Source organism: Phaethon aethereus (assembly GCF_964289735.1).
Source record: "Phaethon aethereus genome assembly, chromosome: 6".
NCBI classification, from domain to species: Eukaryota; Metazoa; Chordata; class Aves; order Phaethontiformes; family Phaethontidae; genus Phaethon; species Phaethon aethereus.
The window spans coordinates 12732696-12755347 of record NC_138580.1 but is presented as its reverse complement, the minus strand read 5'-3'; the positions used below and the strand labels follow the sequence as shown (position 1 = coordinate 12755347).

Here is a 22652-nt window from a genome sequence, read left to right as displayed (position 1 = left end):
AATATTTCATGCCAAAGTGACTCACCATGATAACGTTGCATTTGCAGACACGCTGAAAAAAAAAAAACACAAACATAAGGTTAGGAGAGTGTTTGGCTCCCTCCAGCACTCGTCCTTCTGTACCTCCTTCAACAGCACCTCTGCAATGTGGCACCTCTAACACTGTGTGGGGCTAGAGCCCGTTTAAAGCAGAAAACTACAACAAGATGGGGGCGTGGAGAAAAAAGGTGGTCTGAGCTACACTCAAAAATCCAGAGTTATGGTGCAACATGGTTAATATGGCTGAAATAGCTAAGAAGCATTAAGAGTCAGAGAATCATATAGGATTTTAATGTCAGTGTGGGATGCTTAGCAAATGCTTGTGCATCCATTACTACTTCATCAGGTCAGGCTGGAAAATCTAAAGAAAGAAGCTTTGGGCTAATATCTGGGCAGGGATAGCTCCTCTCTTCCCCATTTACTGTAGCATGGAGGTGTATTTAATTCCTTTAACTCTAGCACTGCTCCCTTCTTCTGCAAAGTTGCTCATCTCCAGTGTTGTGCCTTGCTATGGGTACTGCACACGAGTGCACTAAAGAAAACCCTTATGCAGGTTGCTATTTCTATTCACAACACTGGAAAGTACTTGTATGAAACAGAGCTGCTGGAGAAGATGGAGGGTGTGCTTTTCTTACAGGGAAGGGATGGAAAGGAGCTTTCTGGTACGTAGTAGCTGTCTGAGTTCCTGACTGATTGATTGCTTAATGCTGCGGGGTTTCTTCTCAAGTGTGGGTGGAGTATTAGGTGGCTGAGAACCATGTACCATGGACCTTTTTAAAACAGTATTTAAATGGAAAGAAAGAGATCAGTGTTAAAATTACTGCAGTGTCATTGATGCAATTACAGCTTTGCAGGCTACTAACATGACACATCTTTAGCCTGAGAATTTCACAGCTGTCTCAAGAGCTTCAGGCTACAGTTTTCTGGGGCTGGGGGAACCTTTCACTACAGAATCAGAGATACAAATCATCAAAATCAAAATAGCTGAGGGGGCCTAACTGAACATAAAATTAAAAAATAAAAGCATAGTGACTCTCTAACCTTGTTTGTTCCGAGGCATTTTCTGCATCTCTGAGCATGGAATTTCTTCTAACACGGATTTTGCAAACCACCGTTGTCTTGCACACGATCTATTCCCCTGCCTCTTGGCCAGCTCCAGCACTGAACATGTGTGCTTGGATGTGGACCTGGTTTGGGAACCCGGGGGACAGTGACTCCCACACTAAAGGTTGAATCTAGTTGGAGTTGCAGACAACTTCCCACATGCAGCATGATTCCCCTGCTCCCCTAAATCACTACCTGGCCAAGGATGACTGCCTGTCCCCATTATCACTCTGTCTTTTGATGGCAGCATGGCAGATCTGACCCTCTGTATGGGGCCTGCGGCTCACTGTGGGTGCTACGCTTGCTCTAAAATCTTCAGCAGAGACTATGAAATGCAGCAAACCCAGAATTTACAATCACGCCTTGGATAAGTGAAAATGCCCGATGCAAGCAGTAAACGGCATTACATTGGTAGGTTGCTCCCCCATGGGACAGGCATTTCCAGTAGCAGATGGCTCTTTGATTAATGGAAGGTAACACAGGGAGAAGCTTGCTAAATGCACTCCCGCTCAAGTTAAGTGCACATTTTTAGCAGGAAAGGTGGTTGATTTTGGGGACAGCTCCCATAGGACAGAAGCATCTCCTTTCTCATAGCCACGATGCCAAGGACAGAAAGTCCTCTAAATCACAAACCACAGCTCAAACAGAAATGATGGGCTTGATGAACAAATCACTGGGCAAAGCTCTTTGGGCTCCACTACGCAAACTCAACTTAGAAGATCACATTGGTCAATCCCATCTTTAAAACCAATGCCTTAGTTTTATCTTCTGCGTAGGGAAAAGGTAACATGATAGTAGCTCTGTGCATCCAGTTATGTGCCACCACGCTGGTGTGTTGCTGCAGTCAAGTCTGGCAACTCCCAACGTGCTATAATCAGCCTTTCAGTTGCTTGCATGCTGGGTTGGTTTGTACACAGAAGTGTGAAGTGACATCTGCATCACTTCTAATTAGTCAGAGTACCATAATGGCTGCAGAGCAGACAGTAATTATGTAGCTACAACGGGCACCCAATTAAAGTAGTATGAGGTCATATTGTTGTGTTTTTTTTTTTAATATCAGCTGGACAATAAGGTACATCTCTGAACTATGTGCTACATGCTGAGCTCCCATTTCCCACAACATACCAACAGACTGCCAGACATTGGGACAATGAAGAGCTGTCCTTGGAGCTCTCTGGACAAAACAAATATCATTTAGTGAGAGATAATATAGCACCACAGAAAGCTATTTCTAGGAAAACATGCTAACCTCTACTTTATTACTGACATTTTGATTGTGAAGTAACGTAAATTATACATCTAAATGCTGTAATTTTGCTAGTGCTTGACTTACAAGAATGAAATGATATTTGCTTTTATTTCTCTAATTGTGTTAGAAAATGCTAAATAGCTTCCACTGTTGGAACACATAACATCTGCAAAAAAAGGCAGGAAATCTCATTCTCCCCCTACCTCCATAGAAAGCTCCGTCGGGTTTCCTACATAACTTCATTCGCTTGAGTTAACAAAATAATTTAAGTGATTATTGCCAATGTCAGTAAAAGCCATACCTTGATTAATTATTACTAGGCACACAGGAATGCTAAAATTGTGGAATGTTTCTGTGAAGGACAGAAGTAACCAGGTGCGTACAGCTTGAAGGGGTTAATGACCATCAAAAAATTTCAGCAACTACATAAGCTATTTTAACATACACGAAAGCACTGGGAAGGACCATGGGAATCTTCTCAGCCACCTTCCTGTCCAAGACAGTAACAACCACAGCTATCATCCTTGACTACATTGGTGCTTTCTAGATCTCTGATTGTTCTCTGCTGCTCTGGACTCTCCATTATTGTGAACTGCCTTCTTGCCCCAAATTGGAAAACATATCCAGGTTAGGCCTTCCCACTCCTGAGTAGAGTCTAATTCTCATGTCTTACAGGCAACTCTCCTTACTACACATCCTAGCATCATGTTCACCTTTAGACAGCACCATGATTTTATTGACTCACAGTCAAGTACAATTGTTGCCTACACGAGGAAATCATCAAAATAAGTACTGAACACAACGACGCAACTCCCAGTGAGAAATGAAACTTGTGGAGCAGGGTGGTGGTGGATGTGCCAAATTTCCCTCTCCGGCGTGACCTTCAGGAGAGGAGTAACCATGTCAGTGGAAGCAGGTTGCCACCATGATTAATGTGTGACCTGGTCATGACAAACTACCTTTTGTAAGTAAAAGGGCAACTGCTTACTCCCACTTAGCCCAGACCCTTCTGCTGGGAATTGTGCTGAGACTGGCTATGATACTGGCTTTTCAAATGCAGACATGTGTCCAAAAGAACTGTCAGGAGATCGCTAGCCAAACATCGAACATCACCATTCCACCACCCCAACCTGGATTTGATATACCAGATGTCTGAACATCTTTGTGGTTAATTATCACATCCCTGAGCCAGCTCAAGTTTGTTGGATGGTTGGGTTTTTTTCTTTTTTGAGAATAGACATTTCTATATCGGGACTGTAATACCAGAAGAAGCAAGAACGACTAATTATAGCTCCCCATTTCTGGAAGAAAAAGAAATACAGATTCACTCTGATTCCAGTTATATTTTGTTATTAATAGATAGTTCATTAGTCAAGTTCCACATTAAAATGATCTTAAAGGGAACTGTGTTCACCTACTCTTCAGAGGTGAAGAGCAGCATTGACAAAGCCTTTAGTTTAAAGCCATGCCTTTTCTGGTATCATGCACTTCCCTTGCTTGCACCACAGCCTTGGCCCTCCCGTCCACCTAATGCCACACTGAAATCATTGGGTGAAAGAAATTAGGTGACTATTTCAGAAGTGAAAGGCACTTACTAGGTGTTAGCTGTAACCAGGAGATCTGCATTGTCAAAAAGGTTGACCCCTGGCACTTCCACAATGAGAACATATATAAATTCAATGACTAACATAAGGATCAGTTTTCCGATACAGCTGATCTGAAGGAACACAGAGCAGGCCAGGAGACTCAGTAAGACACTGTAGGTAAAGTACTGTATAAAGACAAAAAGGGGAAAAAAACCAGCAGAGAGATGAATGTCAGCTGGATAAATCAAAACTGAAAACAAAGGAAACTAAACAGAGGGATCGAAAGGGATTGGGAATTATGCAGTTGAGCTGACTGAACATGTAAACCTGGGGCTGCCTGTGGGATTATCCCACGTTACAGGAGATTTAAGTGTTAAAACTGAACCAATGGCAAGGAAAACTCTTGCATTCTTCATCAGGTGTTATTGGCTTTGCACTCAATAGGCAGAGAGCTCGCAGCCGTATACCCAAGGCTGTGATGTAGGTTTGCCCTGGACACGGTTACTGAATTAGCAGCAAGCGTCATCCAGTTACGCTGGAATATTTCGTGCTTTAAGGTCAAATTCTGGACTTGAATTCATATATCTGCACAATACACAGGACCAAGGGTATTAGCAATTCACACCACTAGGACAGATACCCACTTGAGGCCAACTGGAAATTATTGCCCCTGCTGATGCAACACACTGAATCCATTGGCAAGATACAGGCTGAACAAACTTCTACCAATGCCAAACACCATGATCATTTTTCTGCCAGCAGCTGCAGGAGTCTGTGCATGTGTGGTAGTGAAGTCCTCTGCCACACCTGGGTGGTGGGGCAGCACCTTCTGCCAAGCTGAGAGCTGAATGCTTAGCATGCCAGTGCTTTCAAATGTGATTGCAGACTGCAGGTGCCATTTATGGCTCCTGGGAAAGCTAGCATGGATGTAAAACAAAGAAAGGCATGTTATCCAGCTCATCACCTTCCTGCTATCAAATCTGTGAAGATATAAGCTTCTGCTCTGTCCAGAGAGACCTATTTCTGACAAAAAAAAATTGCCTGAGGCAATCCGTCCTTTCAGTTAAAAGCAAGCCCTAGTTGAAGTAGAAATATGCTTATGTTCTAAGCTCATTTATTAATAGTTCATCGCTGATACATTAAATTACAGAAAATACCTTGTACAGTTTGTAACTTGACTCTTCAGTTTCTAGAAAATAGGTGGATGTTCCCTGTGGCTGAGGGGTAGGATCCCACCATCCCCTGAAAGCGCACTGGGAGCGCCAGATAATGCCTGTACCGGATCCAACATCTGCCCTGCAGAGCGCAGGGGAGGGGACTCCTCACTTCTTAGCCCACTGACTGGCAGGACCTGGCTCAAGGCTGCCATAGCATCCTCAGCATGCAAAATGGTTCTTCCTCATTGCTTAAAATGACTCTCTGTCCTGAACCAGCACTCCTGGCAACCTCATGATGGGCACAGACTGTTTCTAGTTCTCCATTGTGCCAGATTTTGCTTGTGGGTCTTTCTTTAGGACATACTAAGAGCCTTTGCAGGGTTGAAAGTCACAGTAATGGTGGTCTCGGAAACGTCACTGAATCAGATAGGGACCATATTCCTGTTACGTCAAATGGAAATAGGTACAGTGGGATACCAGGGCTTTCAGTAGCACCTTGGACATTTGGATGACAAAACATCAGCCATAAATCTGTCAGGTCCCCACAAACCCAGATGACCTTGACATAAATTCTGCCCCCTATCCTAAGCAGATTTTATTCCTTTTCAATTTCCAGTAGACAACACCATACCAACGTAATGGCCATGACCTAAAAACTCAGAAAAAAATCTTGAATAGCTATGCAAAATGATTAAATTTTTTTTTTTTGCAAAGTATTCTACCAGTGTGTAAAACATATTTGGGTTTTTCTCTTTCCATTAGAAGCATTTTTTTTTTAAAGTTGTTCTGAAATGTTAGAATTTGCATTTGCAAACTGAAGCAGACCACTATCAGGGCTGCTAACCTGTCTGAGGCTAGAAACTACTATACCTAGTGAAAGAATAGAGTATATAGGAAAAAGAAAAGAATACATAAGCAAAGTTTTTCATCTGGACATAAAACAATGGAGGGAAGGGTTAAATCTATGACTAGACACTGATTTTCAGTGAACTGATTTTCAAGTAACACTGGGCACCCACAAACTCCTTTGAAATGACTTGCAGTTCTGCATACCATTAAGGATTTCATGGAGAAAGACCATTTCTTCTGTTGCAAGCAGGATCCAACAATTATAAAAGCCTATTGATTATTCAGTCCTGAAGGAACTTAAACATTAATGTGGACTCATGATAATAACTTCAGACACTTAAGTTTGTGCATAGTAGCCTGTGTCAGTCCTATAACATCAATCAGGAGGCAACCTTGCTTTCCTCTGAATCACTGAGATTTATCATGCAGGTTTTATAGCCCTGCCTCAGATTAAGCTCTGTAACGCATTTTTTTCAAGGAATACCTCTGGAAAGTTACAGTTGGGCAAAGGACTGTCACAGAATCCCTGCAAGGTGCCCAGGCTGTAGTTGGAAGTCAGGTTGCTGATAAGGCATATGTCCACCCGGTCAGGAGTGATGTTGTATTCTGCAGCCATGCAGCTGGCAAGATCCACAGTGCTGCACATGAACTGAAGAAAAAGATGGTATTAAACTCAACAGCATAGACAAGAAGAAGAAAACAAAATAGTTTGCATCAATTAAAAAGCCCCTTAGAAATGGCTGTAACAATGCGCAAAATATATAAAATGAAGTCATTGTCTTATGTTTTATTGCACGTGCAATGGCTATGTTTTTTCTCCCCCAAATATTAATTAATAAAATCCAGGCTGTGCACTCTAGAAAGCTAGTTTCATGCTCAACTTCACGTACAACTTTATGTCTGATGGTTGACATGCAGAGGGGGCTGTAGATATTACACATACAAATATATCCCACTGTCTGTGATAAGGTCCTGGTCTTGCTGCATTTCTGCTGATGGGAATTTCTGAGCTGGTAACTTTCCCTTTTCACCTCTAAAGCTTCTGCTGTGGTTCCTTCTACAGGGAAGACTTTAGCAGCAAGGCTCAAAGGCTGATGTGCTATGTTATGCTGAGGAAGCAGCAGAGGCCCATTCTGATCTCCTCCATGTGCTGCTCCATTTGTCCATTTTGCTAATTTTTACACTAAGCAGTTCACAAATGCAAAGAATCACACATTATGCAGAAAAACAAAGCTCTAACTTCTGTGTGGTGCACAGCAACCCACACCAGCTCTTTGCAGGTGACTATGGTGGAAGGCGGTGGGGCACTGAGCCTCCCATTAAAGAACCTCAAGAGAGCACAAAATTGTTCCTAAGTCTCCACTTGTATAGGGAAGCTGAGGCAAGAGCCAGTAGTGGTCTGATTTTTAGGTGTTTAACCCTCTCCATGCCAGTGCAAGTCAGCACTTCCCCAGCTGAGGCCATAACTGAGAGGAGCAGAGGGCCATGTGAAGTCTTTGTAGCTACCTCCAAGCTCAGGACTTTAAGCCCAGGCCCATGTCTCCTTCCCCCCCCCCCTTAAAAAATGAAATAGATGTATGCAGGGTAGAGAATATTCAAGTGGATTCTTTAAAATACATTCAGCCTTGAAGCCATTTGTACAAGTGCAAAACCAGCAGCCGCAGGGTCCTAGAGAACAGCCCATCTCTCTCTGAGTCTGAAATTAGCAGCAGCGTTTGAATGCAAAGCTAGACCAGCCTGGTCCCAAAAATGCAACTCAGAGCTAAGTATTCACAGTCCCTGTTAGGTGATAACTGCACTCAGAGCAAGGATGCAGCACCGTGCAGAAGGCCGGCACAATGCCTGTGCAACACTTAAGTCCCACTCAATATTGTGGGAGTTAAATGATGCATTGGCCTAGTGCTGGCCCTTCATGCAGGGGTACGCTTCAGGCTTGGCTTATGTACTTGGAGCAGACACATTTAAAGAATCCGAAAAGAACATGGGCACAAATCAGTGCCAGGCATATAATGGGCTACAGGGATGCAGCTGTTTGGCTCCCATTTCTTTTCGGTGCCTGAAAAGCAAAAGGGAACTGACCTCAGATGCTGTAAGCATTAGGCAGGATTACATTAAACCCAGTGGTTGTAAGAGTTACAATGCTGCAGAGCACCACTACGAAAACCATGCAGAAACGAGTGTGTCAAAAGGAAACAATGCACATACCATGTTGACAAAGGCAGATAGAAAAACCAGGATAATTGCAAAGACTCCAACTAAGGTACTATTGGTCCTGGACTGTACAATCTTCCTAGAAAGAGTCTGGAGTGGAGCTGGGAAAAGCTGCATGTGGGGGAAAAAAAAAAGATTAAACTAACATGTAGAATCATGGCTTGTTTTACAGATTACAACCTGCATTTGAGCTGCCCGCATCTCTCAGCACGGCGTCTGTGCGGATGCTGCCCACGGGGTAGAGAATGGGGGTGATGGGGGATGGCGGCTCCAGGACAAGGGTGAGCAGGAACGTGACTGTCTCCTGGCAGCAGGCCAGCTGGCTCACCAGATCTACTTAGTCCTTCCTTACGGGAATGATGGGTCCTGAACCGAGATAGCACGGCTTGCAGGCCTGCACTCATCCTGTCTTGAGAAGCACACCACAAGCCATCTGTAACTGAAACAGCCAGGAGCTTGAGCCTGTAAATTACTGGATCAAAAATCAAAAAAAAAAAAAAGTGAAAAAAATATATGCCATATCCCTTTGATCACAAAGTCATATTGCAGCACTTTCTGGTGCCATTTCAGAAACAGACTGTTAAAAAGCCCAGGCCAGTCTTGTGATCTGTCAGACCCTCGGTGAAAGGCGCTGGAAAAATCAGCTGGCTTCGTCTGGTCTACGGCACTCGGCACCACGGGCACACGGGGCTAAAAATAACTGCTAGTGAAGGCGACCACAGAGCTCCCCTAGACAGACTGTCCCACTGATTCACTCCTCTCAGAGCTAGAAGCTTTCTTCTAATTGTTTTCTAACTGTGGGCTGCCAGTGTGCTTTGCTTTGGGTGCTGCGTCGTATTCTAGATAGAAGCGGTCTCTGGATGAAAACGGAGACTAAGCAGGAGCCCTTCGCAGCAGGGGTCACCCCTCAGCATCACATGAGGCCTCTTTGCACTGCAGCAGCTACCAGAGAAGTTCAGAGGACATCAAAATCCTTTCTCTTCACTCGCCACCACTGCTCCCCGTGCGAGCTCAGGGCTGGAGCAACAAGGGATGGACACCAGGAAACCCTTCTGCGGTGACAGTCCTCGGCCGCGCAGTGCCCTGCCCCTCCACGCCATTGCGGCAGGGCAGAGGGGCTCTGCTGAAGACTGCCAAAGTTTTTTCCAGAACCCAGCTCTCTCTTCCCTACCAGCACGCTGCATGAATAACCAAGCCACTAGAGGGTATTTTTAGAGACACAAAGAAGCTAGCAGCGCGGCAACACGGCACTGCAATTTAACTATGACTAATGTTTCTATTAAAAGTCCTGCTTTTCCCTTTTATCCTTCACTCTTACATCTTCAGAGATGTAACATTTTGTCAGCACATAGCTTCCCACACAGCAGTCCTACAATGCAATTACAAAGTGTTCGAACGGCCGAAGCGCTGAGTAGCTGGTGACTGTTACAGAGGGAGAGAGAGGCTGACGTGGCCAGAGTTTTGAATGAGCTGATTTCACCTGCACATGCACAAAAATCCAGCTAACTCCAGGTGAGAGAAGAGGGCGAGACTCGGGGGGGGGATGGAAGGAAAGGAGAAATTTGGGTTATGACTGACTTACACTGCATGAGAATTGACTGAAATTCACTGAAAGCTTATGCAATCCTCTAGGCTCATGGAGCCACTTTAAAACAAAGCAAAACACCTCTCAGAAGTAAACCTTGCTGATATACAAATCCTTGTCTCTGTTGATAAGCCATGAACCAAAATACCTCCTTGCCCTACCACGTCCAGCTACTTCCATGCAGACGTCGGCTAGTAGACCCCTGCCAGTGCAGGGACGTGGGAAATGCCATAGGGCCTTCCTCTGCTGTAACCTTTATAGGATTTGGAGGGAGGAGTATTTCTGCTGCATTTAAACAGTTTTCTCACTAGATTAGAGCAGGACAAGTTTTCCTGCCACCCCCTTGTTTAGGCCTGAAGGCCAAGCTCCACAAAGGTATGCACAGGCCTAACCTCCTCCTGCAATCTCTGGGAAATCAGGCACCTAAATAAAACTCGGGAGTGCTTTCTTGTGGATCTTGGCTCAAGCCCCTGCTGCCAATGATCCCAAAAAAGCCTGACTTTGAACCAAGCCTGAGATATCAAGCAAAGCTATCAGTGGAAGACACTTAAATTCTAATGAAAACATGTTTTCTTTGTATTAATCTTGGTTCTCATTACTGTGCAAACTAGGGAAAATTTTAGGTCAGTAAACAAGTACAGCTGGAAAAAGTCCCAAAGAGGAAACAAATGCCAAAAACCACAGGAGGTCAGAATTGCAATAGAGTGCGCAACGGCACAGCCATGCCGCACATCTGAGGAACCTCTGCCTTGCAAACAACATTCATGGAGGCTCTATAACGTAAGTGACGCTCTCCCCATTCCACAGAGGAAGATGGAGAGACCAGGAATACTTGCAGCTTGGAGGCCTTCTATGATAGAAATGAGGGACCTGTCTCAGCTCTGACAATTCAGCTCCTCTCTAGCAATGTTCCCTCCATAAAAACATCCACCAGGCAGGGGTATAACAAAAAAGAAGACAAAAGAGAAGAAAATTACTTCCCCTCCCAGAAAGGGAAAGGGAAAGGAAATGCCTTCTGTCCTCAGAAAAGAAGCAGAACATCAGGACATTACAGTACAGTGAAAATCCCTGCGCTGTTGCTAGTTAGCCCATTGGTTTGTACTGTCCAATACCATTTACTCCTCTTAATAAGACTCAAATCTTGCCTGAGTGAAGAACAGGACAAAGGAAGGTCTGATGAAACGGCAACTCTAAGTCCACTGCTGAGAACAGGGGCTGAAAGAAAGGACATGATCCATTTGGACAGCTGAGATTCACATTTGTATTGCCACACAAGCTTGAGGTCACTCATTAGCCTTCTTAAAATGCCCACGTAAAGAAAAATAACCACAATAGGAAAAGGAAATTGGATTGTCCAGTCAATTCCAGTTCATTCTGAATTAAAATGCATAAATGCTGCTGGAATACATTATATTCCAGAAGACAGAGGCTCTGAAAGCATACAGGTAGCAATGAATATAGAAGGAGAAGGTAGGGCACTGTGGTACAGGTGAAAGTCCAAATTTAAAAAGTGATCCAACAAGTATTAGTGTTACACTGAAAATAATCCACAAGCTCCAGTCATTTGTATGACAGAAATACACTAAATAAAAACTGTACTGTGCAATAACAGCTGATCACAGACAGAAGAGTAGTATTCCTCCTTTTTGTCTTCATAACATATATTGTGGGCATGGAAAACTGCTTAGATAATTGCTGATGAAAATAACTATGAGGTCTTTAAGTTCTGATTTTTCAATTTGTAATAAAAGCCTTTGAGTCATTTGGAAGTACATTAAGATGCTTCTGGAGTAAAAGACAACATCTCCAGGCAACTTGACGTTGCAAGTCCATTTATGTAACCTATTCCACAGAGATTTATTAGTCTATTAAAAAAGTACAGTTTTCAGGGTATTTTTTCTCCTGTTTGAGAAAATATCAAACCCTTTAGGAGCATCTAGGTCAGCTTTGGGAGGCAAAGAAAAGGTAGGCAAGCTGCACCTCTGTAAAACTACAGAAAAACTTATTTTCTCATCAAGGATAACTTGAAATTTCTCTCATAGTGCTCCCAGGAACATGCAAGAAGTTGACTTCCACTCAGCAGTGTAGATACCAGAAGTTAAGGATTTTAAGAAGAAACACAAATTTGATAACTTAGTAGCAAAACAGATGTCTGTCAGTGGAGTATTTGTGAAGGGATCCTGGTTCCCATGACCTTAGACTCTATTGGGAAGGAACACCATTTCACGGTGGCCAAGTCTTTATGGAGCATCAAAGTGAAGAACTGGAACTCTCTTGTTTATTACAGCTGAAGAAACTTGGAAAGCCAAGCTGGCTGTGTTGGCAGTTCCAGGAACAACTTCCAGTCCATGAAGAATTTTATAGTGGAAGATAATAATGACAGCAAAAGAAAATAAAACATGATCGAGCTGTCCAGAAAGAGCCTGCTGTCCACTGTCAAAGCCAGAGATGGAGAGGCCAAAACAGGGAAGGAAAATCTCACATGAAAGATGGAAAGAGGAAGAAAAAAATTCACTTATCATGTAACAGCACAGCAAACAGGCAAAAGTTATACTTATGCTGATATCCTGGCACCTGCTTTCCAACTTTGTGTGGAATGAACCACTGATATGTAAAACACATGCTCTCCTATCCTATATCCAAGTGTGAAACAAAACAAACAATGTTGACATCCCTGTGACTTAAAATTTAATCTACAGAATCTGTGAAAGTGTCTTCCTTGTGCATATGTGTAGAAATGCTTCCTGGAGCAATGTGGAGTAAAGAAATAAAGTAACACCCCTTAACCAAGGGCTGGGTAAACCCTTTGGTTAAAAAACTCTGACTTGAAACACCAAAATCTTTAATGACAGAAGCAGGCTGCAGCTACTGGGAGCTGCTGCCATCAGACAGGTGGCTGACAAGCTAGAAGTACCCATCCCCTAAACAAGCCAGCTCATAACCAGATGTCAGCAGAGGCTAATTTGGAGCACTAAAAAGGGGGTAATCAGAAAGGTACCGGAGCTAGAAGACCTGATATTTTCAATATTTGCAGTCTGTGCATAGAAGGCACTGGCCACACTGAATGTTATACATAAGCACCTTGTGGGTCTGGGCCAACATGTTGAAAACTCAGTTTTGGCAATAACAGGAGCTTCATAAAATCCCATTAAATTCTGATGTTAGCTTGAATTCCCTCTGATGCCTTGTGTTTTCATGGCCTGTGCCCTGAGGCAAAGACAGCCTAAAAACTGTTGCAGGCACTACCGAACAGACATCTTCTGCAGGAATTTGGAAGATCAAGGCAAAGAAAGCAAGATTGAACATCTGCCTTGGGTCACAGGGACTGAAAAATCCTGTGTGTTTTTAAATTAATTGTTAATTAAGATCAGTAATAATATTAAACCAAAAAGCCTAAACCAAAACCTTTAAATGACGACAGAAGAATTGAATGCTGCTGTCAGTATGTGGAAGCAACCTAAGCCCGTAAAAGCCAGCGGGTAACAAACAGCTGTGCGCCTTGAAATCTGTCTGATTGCAAGTCAGCCAGCCCAAATGCTTCAGAGGACTGGGTCTGCCACAGCTCTCACCCCAATATTTGCACAGCAGCAGTAGAGCTGGTATGTCCGTGTGCCTCTGCACAGCTGGCAGTGCGCTGGGATGCTGCTGCCGGCGGCACTGCAGCGTGAGTAGGCTCTAGCATAGCTCTACACCGAGTTTCCAAGTCCTTTGTGGCTGTGGCCAAAAGCTTTCCACATTGGTTAATTAACTGCTAATCACATTAGCTGCTGATACCAGTTTACAAACTAATGACACTCAGTAGCATCCATACATGCAATGGACACACCAAGTATAACCAGGCATCTTTGGGTACCATTTCCCAGCTCAAGGGACCCAAGCCTTCCTATTAGCACTGTTATTTCTTCCTTGTAATTCTCATTGCTGGTAAACAAGCAGGACCAACAGGATGCTGTGCTTACGAACTAGGCTCCCTTTACAATTGTCATAAGCCCAAGGGAAGCCTCGTGAGTGAGTTGTTAAGTTCAAATATAACCTGAAGCTTCTTTCACTGGGAACAGTTTGTAGCTCTTACTAAACGAGAAGGCAAAGCTTAATTCTCCAAATCTAACTTTCAAAAATCAAAAAGACATGAAAGGTGCAAGTCTGTCAAGAGCACCCACATTCAACTGTTGAAAAGGGCACAGAGAAGATAATTAAAGTGAGGCAAATCATCTGCCTGACATAATCCATTACTCCACTGTTTCTTCTGCAGGAAACATAATGCCACTGAGCTATTTTATTCCAGGCTCTGAGGAACAAAGCTGAGCTTGGGCTAAGGAGCTTGAATCTGAACACATTCCATGTTCAGACACTGCTAGACTGGAACAATCCCCCAAACTACAAATACAATCAACTAGCATCAATATTTTAATAGGAGTACCTTTGAGCGAAAAAGATGAACGCATCACCCTTCCCAAAGTCCTGACTGACAGTTTACCACAGACTCCCAAGAAGAATGAATATGTTTTCAGATTTTACACAAGGTATTTCTTTGCTGATCAAAACCAGTTACAAGCAAGAGCCCAACAAATGTTGGAAGCTCTGTACAGTCATCTGAGAAAGGCTGATAACTTCTATATGTTTATGGCTTTTACTTCCCCCCAGGATATTTTCCCTTGATTATATTCTGCTTCTGATTATCTGCCTACCCAAACATGCATATGCAGCAGGGGCCAGTACACAGGCGACTCTGCAGGAAGTTTACAGGGAGGAAACGAATGGTCAGTGTTCCATTCCACACTAGAAAATGTGTTCTTCTTATATCAATATGAGAGCGCCTGCAGGGGACTTAACAGACATGCAGATCCACAGAGTGATTACTTCTTGCTGAGCTAAAGAGATGCCAACCCTAACATCTGTTTGCAGTTCATTCTGAATTATCAAAGGCTTTTTCTGTAACCCTTATCACATAGTGTGGAAAGGATGGCTAACAAAACATGCTCTGTTAGCTGAAGAAACAGATTGCTGATCCAGCTATCTTAGGCAAAGGACTCTACAAAGAAACCCCAGTACTCACCTTTACACAGGAGTAAATGACCGAAACAAACACCACTGTGGTCAGGATCAGGAAACAGGTCAGATAAAAACCCAGCATAAATGTAGAGCTGAAATCAAGGAGATTTTTTTTTTAAATGCACACTGTATAGAAGAGCTACAGCCCTGCTCTCCAGAACATGACATTTGTACAAGCTATGACACACTGCACGGGCTTTCCAATTAGGATAGCAGTAGAAGATACGAGGTGCCTTGAATAGCAACAGATACTCCATCCTATTTTGAATTATGCAGGCTGCAGAGCAAAGAATACTGCATCTTTTATAGCAATCACCTTCCTGCCGAGATGACAGCAGAGGGACTGAGAAATATTTTATGTGCTAGAGGAGCTGATAGAACAATTTGTTATGGCAGGTCAGCCCCTGACTGGCTGTGGGCAGGAGACCCGTGGGAAGGAAAGCGTGCTGAGTGCTGCAGTGCAACCGAGTGGGAATAGTCTCAATGGGAATAGCTACCCATCCTTGCCATGCACAGGGAATGTCTGTGCTGCACCATCCTCCGTGCTCTGTCTCGTGCATGGGATGGGAGCACCCATGGCATGAGGACAGTCAGGCTGTTTTGCCTTAGCTTGGCCAGCTTGGGAGGTTCCTGTTCCTCCCAACTTTTAAGTACAAACAGGACCCCAGGGCCAACTTTGTCCTATGCATTTTCATCTGTTTTGATCACAAAGATATTCAACAACAATTTCCCAGTGACTGGTCTCAGTGTGACAGGACAGGCCCACTCCCAGGACTTAGCCTTATTCACAATTTAAAGGAAGTATTCTTGCAACATGACATTCAGGCCAACCACACCAAAGCCAGCTGGTCATTCTGTTCTCTCATGACTACTAAGATAATTGTACTTGCTAATTCACTGTTTGAGCTTTTCATTAAAGATATTTCTCTTTATAGTCATAAATTATCACTGCCATTTTGTCTCTAGTTTCAGATTCAACTTCCTTGTGTCTTTCATGAAACTCTGATGGTGACACATATACACCTGTTGTTTCAGTTGCTGCTTAACTGTTACCTTCAATAAAAGATCAAAAGTATGCAATTGAAATATAAGCAAAAACAAACCAAAAGGTGAAGGAAAGTATATCTGACCTGAAGTTAAAACATGGAATTTTATTTACTCTTGAACCAAATCATCTTTCAGACAAGCCAGGCTGCCTAAGGACACTTCAGAACTTACCAAAAAAACCAACCTTATGGGTGATGTGGAAGGAAACTGAGCAACATGACATTTACACCACGCTGCCATAAAGGATTGGCTCTTGCATAATACAAAAGAGTCAGCCATATGGTTGCCACAGATCAGAAATTGTCAAGTTGTCATTTCTGTGTTAAACTGGGTTTTATGGCAACAGCTTAGTGGCTGCTTAGGGATTTTGATGGGCAACACAAAGGCTGGTAGAGGGCCTCTGCAGGTGTGAAGTCACAGTAGTAATATCCAGAGATCCAAAGTGTAAGCCCTTGCTAAATCAATTACTCTCAAAGAACATTTTTGGACATAATTAACAATACATTAATCACTAGGATTGATCTAATTTCAATTTTGAGCCTCTTTCAGCTTCACTTCAAGTTTCCCAAAGTGGATCTGTCTGTTTACACAGTGCATTTGTACTGATGTTATTTTGCTGATTCAATCTTTCTGTGAGCAGAAGTGAATGTCCTCTTGCCTGGGAGAGTTAATGACCTCAAATACCAGACTGCATCGTTTCTGTGACCTTCCGCATATCTGATCTGAATGCTACAAACCAATCTCTACTCTGAAAAGATCTGTGGTGAGAACAGAAGTAGAAAGCAGTTGTAATGGCATAAAGTAGTATTGGAGCTCTCTTTAAACAATGTTTTTGTCTTCTTGTAATAAAGATGGATTTGGAGCATTTTCAGAGCTTCTGTGATCTTGTTCGTCAGATTAAAAATTACTAACTTCAAATTTATTTCCAACACAGCATTGCTCAGTGAATGATATATTCTTGCTACTAAACCAAAGCACAGGAAATACCAACATGCTTTAATTTTAAGGGATTTTTTTATGAACTCTTTGAGAAGAAATACCATGTCTGCAGAGCTCACTGCTGGAAAAGATCTAGTGGGTTCCACTGTGCCTTTCAGACAAAGCATTTCACTGCAGTGGTTCAAGAGCACTGTGCCCCACAGCCCTGAGAGGCTTATGCCACTCTTGCCTGGGGAAAGAAATGACTACAACCCTTAAACCTGGAGCAAGCTACTCAAAGCTTATGCACGTGTAGCTCAACTCCCTCTCTACCTTTCTTCTTGCACTGCTGCTCTGAGTCCAGAAGAATAAATGCATGAGAGGTTATGCCTCATCTGTGAAGCAGACCCTGAGACCTCAATGCTCTGAGCAACATGGCTATGAAGGGTTTTTCACCTCCCTGTCCAACTGCGTTCAGGTAAGAGGACAGCCTAGCCTCATGTCATGAATGTGTACTATGCCTTAGTAGGCAATCCTTCCTATCTAGTGATATTTGTTTTCCATAGGCTTACAAATGTGCTGAACTGAATTTCCTACGATGGAGATAAACAGTAAGAGAAATCACACTGGGAAAACAGAAATCCTCACATGCCAGTGAGGAGGTTTTAATCTGCACTAGAAATGAGTGAAAACAATAAGCACCATGCATCACTTGAGCATGAATTATTTAAGGATTTTTCTCTTCCCCTTGGTGCTCTGAATCCTCAAGAAAAAAACAAAGAAAAGTAGGCCAGAATAGAGGAGGGGAGCAGATGGGAGCAAAGGGATGAAAAGATACTCACTGTGGCACGATTATGATTTGAACAAAGCAGATGAAGAGGAAGACTAGGGAGGCGCAAGCCACGTAGGCTCCAAACCTGTCATCCACCTGCTTGGAGTACTGCAAAAACGCAAACAGGGTTATGTTAGTGGGAACTCCACAAGAAACTTCTCTCCACAAAAACTTCTTATTTGGCCTCCGTTTAGGTCCTTCGAAAGCAGCGCTGGTAGGAAATGACTAACATTACAAACTCCTCTTTTCCCTGGGCAAGCTGTAAGGGCTTGAACAGACCCAAAGGCCGGGGAACAAACCCACACAGCTGGGTGGAGAGAGGATTCACCATCTGCCCCTTGCACGAGAGGAAGAGGAACGGATTAACCGGGACCAGGATTCTAGGTCACCATCGTCAGACCTAAACTTCTTCTATGGGAAGTTTCCTTCAATAGGGATGAATGTTGCTAATGACAAAGCCTTGTATCTTGTGCAGACAGCTTGGCTCGTTCTAATGATAGTGCGAGGTTGCTGTGGTTCTCACACAGTCACTCATTCCAACTACTTGTGACCATATTGGTCACGTGGGAGCTGCATCCGATTCCCAAAGATGCTTTATTTAGCTTGAAGCATGGTTCTTAGTACAGATGGTCTCAAAGTTTGAACCACGAAAAAAAAGGTGCTCAGAACAGGTGAACCACTAATTTCCCTAGCAGTTTTTAGATATAAAATTGAAGGGAAGGAGTGAGGGGAAATTACATGCTTGAGCTTTTATCCAGTCCCACACTGATTATTTGAATAGCTGTAAATCCTGCAAAGGTATGCTTTTGTAATAGGTTTTAATTCCTGTCATTGAAAGAGTGTTTCTAAATGAAATGCTAAAATAGTTAGTGCAAACTTAATCACTGTTAGTACAAACTTAATTACTGAAGCTTTTTCCATTGAATAATGAGTTTAACTTGAAGACCACTCAAGAATCCCAAGGATCTGCGCTTAGATAAAAAAAAAAAAGAAAAAACAGATGACTTTGACTTTCACTGGGCAATTAAGAACAGCAGTTTATATAGTACACTTAATCACGGTACCTCCGGACTTAACTGAATTTAACTTTGCAGCCATCTAGAGCCGATGTTGTCTCTATTACACAGACAGAGAAATTGAAAAGATCTTTGCCTCACACCAATGATATCTGAAACAAAATCAGGAAGCAATCAGCTATTTGGGAGCCCTAGGTTTGTTACTGTGAGACAGAGAACTCTACTTGTTGCTTAAAATGGGTTCCCAAAAATGACCACAGTATGAATTGCATCCCAATGAACCTTAGTAGCACCTGGGGCTCCTTGGGGGGCAAAAGGGCAGAGTAAAGCCCCTCCAGAGGTGATTCAGAGCTCAGGCAAGCTGAAGTCAGTTTCTCCAGTGATCTGAGGGAGGTAAGGGGTGACTGCAATCTCAGTTTGGATGCCTCAAGGTCAGAGAAACAAATCCGTTTTGTTCTGGATTTCCTTTACAGCTCATCATTTTATATTCATGTGTGTCTGACAGAAATGGCTTGGTTTTCCAGATGACTGTGGCTTTCTAGAGACATGGATATTAAGGTTTCCATGAAGAAGCATGGATTTTTTTAGATCACAACCCCACCTCCAACACCTAAAATCTAGCTTTACCTATAGATATAAAACTTGCTCTTATGCAGGAATATTAAAACTCACAAAAAGCTTGACTGACACATTGCAATGATTTTTAGACGTTACCTTTTTCTCCAAGTCAGGCTCCCTGAATGTTAAGAGGAACTTGCGCACGTGCTCAGAGCGTAATCGATCAATACTTCTGGCATCGATGGCACGGCCCAGAAACTCATCCACTTCATCTTCTGGGTTCATACTTTCCTGTGTATTCCTGAGGATGTCAAGAAAAGGGTGCATAAGAGGACACGATAATTTCCCCCTCCTCACCATGTTATCATTTCACTGTATAACAAGCTAGAGGCTAATGGCATTTTGCTTATAACTGCTTCAAGTTGGAAAACGGATTATGAGCTGAGAGGAAAATGATACCAGCTCTAGAGTTCACTGCCAGTCCTGAGTCCACCAGTGAAAGAATTTGATTTACATGCCCTTTTCTAGAGTACATCCATTGCTTTTCTTGCCTTGCAGTCTCTTTACTATCCTTCATTCGCTAAAACCGGTCAGTAGTCTCCTTCCACTAGTGCTCTGACTTATTCTTCCCTACACTGCCGTGCTGTCATAGCTGTTAGTGCCTGAACTGGCAAAATTATTTATGTAACCAGTCATATTTCTTGCTTCCCAATAATAATATCTGTAAATATGTCTATGAAAATTTCTGAACTTGAACAATTCTCCATTTTTGAGAAAAAATTGTTCACCGAACAAACACGTGGGAAAAAAAATGTGGCCTGATGCCCCACTGCCTCCCCTTCATGCTGTTATTTACAAGTATAAAGTATAAACCAGACAAAATTTTCTGTTTACAAGATATGTGCTTAATTCAAGGAAAGGTTGCAAAACAAAAAAGTAGCAAAAGAAAAAAATACAAGTTAGATTCTGCTTTCTAAATATGTGGAACAAGATTTCTAAATTGCTTATAATCTTTAGTATCAGTGTGTTTCTGATGCTCAGCTTCAGAAAAACGAGGCTGATTTTCAAAAACTGTTGAAAAAAAAACAACACAGAAAACTTAAATCACCCTGAGGCATTTTGCACTGAGGATCAGGAAACCTGAAGCACCTCCCCAAAATCTCTAGTTATTTTTAAACTCTTAACAGGATTTTAATGACTTGATGCTGTCTCTTTAATGGTCTGCCTTAAAACTAGCTGTAGGCAGAAATTAAAAGCTAATCCTGAAGTGCTGTTTTTCTGCTCTGCTTGCATGATTGCCAAGGTTATCCACGGGATATACCAATAGTTATCCGCTGGAATATGCCCCCCACTTGCACGGGGGCATATTCAAGCAGATAACTATTTCTGTGTACAAACCCCATGATGGCACAGCAACTTACGGCTCATGTTCTGTGACCTTCAACTTAGGCACTCTGGAGAAAAAATTCTGAGGTCTGACAGGCATGATGAAAAGGCACACTGCTTTATTTCCTCGGTTTTATTTGTACTGCATAACAGTGCATAACTCACAAATACTGTGTTGCAGCCAGCAGGCCGCTATAGGTAAGATCGTGCTGTAGAGCGGAGACCGCTCAAAGCAGCTTACAAACCAGCATGTGACTCTGTTTTAAAAGTTAAAGGTCCCTTTCCAAAAGAAAGGGTCTCCAAAAGCTTTCTGCAAAACTGGACCAGATTTCAAGAAGCCCTCTGTATCGCAACTCTATCATGTACCTCTTGTCAAGAGAAAAATAAATCAAGTCCATCCACCCATTTCCATTCCAACTCCCTTCGCCCCAGCCAGTGAGTTGAATGTGTCTACAGCTCAGCTGGGTCATGACGACACACCATGATCATCTATTTAGCGACCATGTGGCAATTGCAAACCTAGTTTGTCTCAAGGTCTTCTCTCTATTCTAGCCAACCTTAATATTCCGGTGGGGTTAGGGAAAATAAGGGGTTGGTTTTGGCTCTAGAGTTATTTAATTGCTTGAACTTCATATATTCCACTTTGAAATCAAAAGTGGTTTTGTCCCTAGAAAGACAGGACATTCCTTAGAGGAAGCACATCTGCTTGAGCACTCAAGATGATGCTGCTTATGTTCATTCAGTCCTTGCAACATCTTCCGGACTCATAAAAATGAGCAAGGAAATCATTAGGCTTCATATTTACAGAATGTCTTCCAAGATCCTGAGAGTTATTTACACATTTGGGTCATTCACATTTAGTCATTTCATACCACATACAAGAGATGCAATACATTTTCCCCTAGAACCGAAGCAAAAGAGTAGGCTCAGCATCTTGGTGAACCTCAGTTAAATTTCAAGTTCCAGTCTGAAAGCATCACTCAGGAAGATGCGAAGAGAAGAACAAACTGCCTGCTTGGGCTTTGGCCTCTGCTGCCTCCAGTTTTGTGATAGGTCATTGTATGGCTGAGGGTATCTCTAATACTACAATAACTTCTGTGGTTGCAGATTGTGTGGAAATACCCCTGCAGGTTTTAAATTGCCTTGTTGGGATTTTCGCAGTGAGGCAGCCACCTTCATGTAGACTGCAGGGAAGGCTAGTCACCTTGCATATGACTAGCTGCTTGGGTGACTTGCAGCCAGTTGTACCCAAACTAAATCACTGTACAGCAAGTTTGGGTACATTTGCATAAATGTAATTTTAAATTGAAATACAAAAGTTCCCTGTGCTAAGGAGTGCCCTGGAGGCAGTGCCTGTAAGTCAGAGCTGAGGTACTGCCATAGACTAATGAAACTGGTATGTGGAAATATTTATTGATATATTGATAGTGTGTGTGTTGCAGGGGGAAAACCAAGGGTTTCGGGCCACCATGAAACTTGTAGAAACACCTCTTAAAAGCAGTGCTGAGATTTCTCCAAATGCATCCAAGAGAAAATTGTTGCAAGGGACAGGAACAGCACAAACAGAGTTTGGAGCAACTTTTGCACTCTGCTTGCAAATGTGAAAGCTAGCAACTAACCCAGAGATGCTGGCTTCAGTGTAATCCAAAAATGTTCTGCTGGTGCAGAGAGCTAACTGTTATGAAAATCAAGTTTGCAGTGAAGGGTAAGGGAAGGAGAGAATGATTCTTAATATTGCCATGCTCAAAATTATCACTTCCCTTTACTTTTAGGGAGTTGCTCTCAATGCTCAACCACCATAATGTGAATTTTCCCACAGCCAGATGCTTAGGGCCCATAGAAATATTTAGCTGTCCCAGCTCACAGAGGTCTGCTTAGTCCTGACAGGCAGCCTAAGAAACATGATCAGGAGCAACAGCAACATATTTCAGGCATCAGTCTTCTATACTGTTACTTATCTTGCTCTAAGCAAGCTTACAGTTAATGCCATTCAGTAGGACAGAATGTGAAATTATCCCAACCACCTTCAATAGAGGAAATGCTTTTGTTATGTCCAGCTGTAG

At 42.8% G+C, this 22652-nt stretch overlaps 1 protein-coding gene across 2 annotated transcripts in view; it reads right to left on the bottom strand.

Annotated features, from left to right (window-relative positions):
• The window catches only part of ADCY5 (adenylate cyclase 5), a gene marked incomplete at its 3' end in the record, with an annotated part of 214657 nt that overhangs the window by 6707 nt on the left and 185298 nt on the right, over positions 1-22652 (bottom strand). Inside the window, exons 10-16 of one of the 2 annotated variants that reach the window (XM_082001557.1) lie at positions 19360-19504; positions 17640-17737; positions 14837-14924; positions 8190-8306; positions 6469-6633; positions 3988-4163; positions 26-52 (exon numbers count right to left, since the gene is read on the bottom strand). In XM_082001557.1, the coding sequence (XP_081857683.1) occupies positions 26-52; positions 3988-4163; positions 6469-6633; positions 8190-8306; positions 14837-14924; positions 17640-17737; positions 19360-19504 (816 nt within the window). The remainder of the gene's footprint in view (positions 1-25; positions 53-3987; positions 4164-6468; positions 6634-8189; positions 8307-14836; positions 14925-17639; positions 17738-19359; positions 19505-22652) is intronic. The other variant, XM_082001558.1, reaches the window with a different exon arrangement.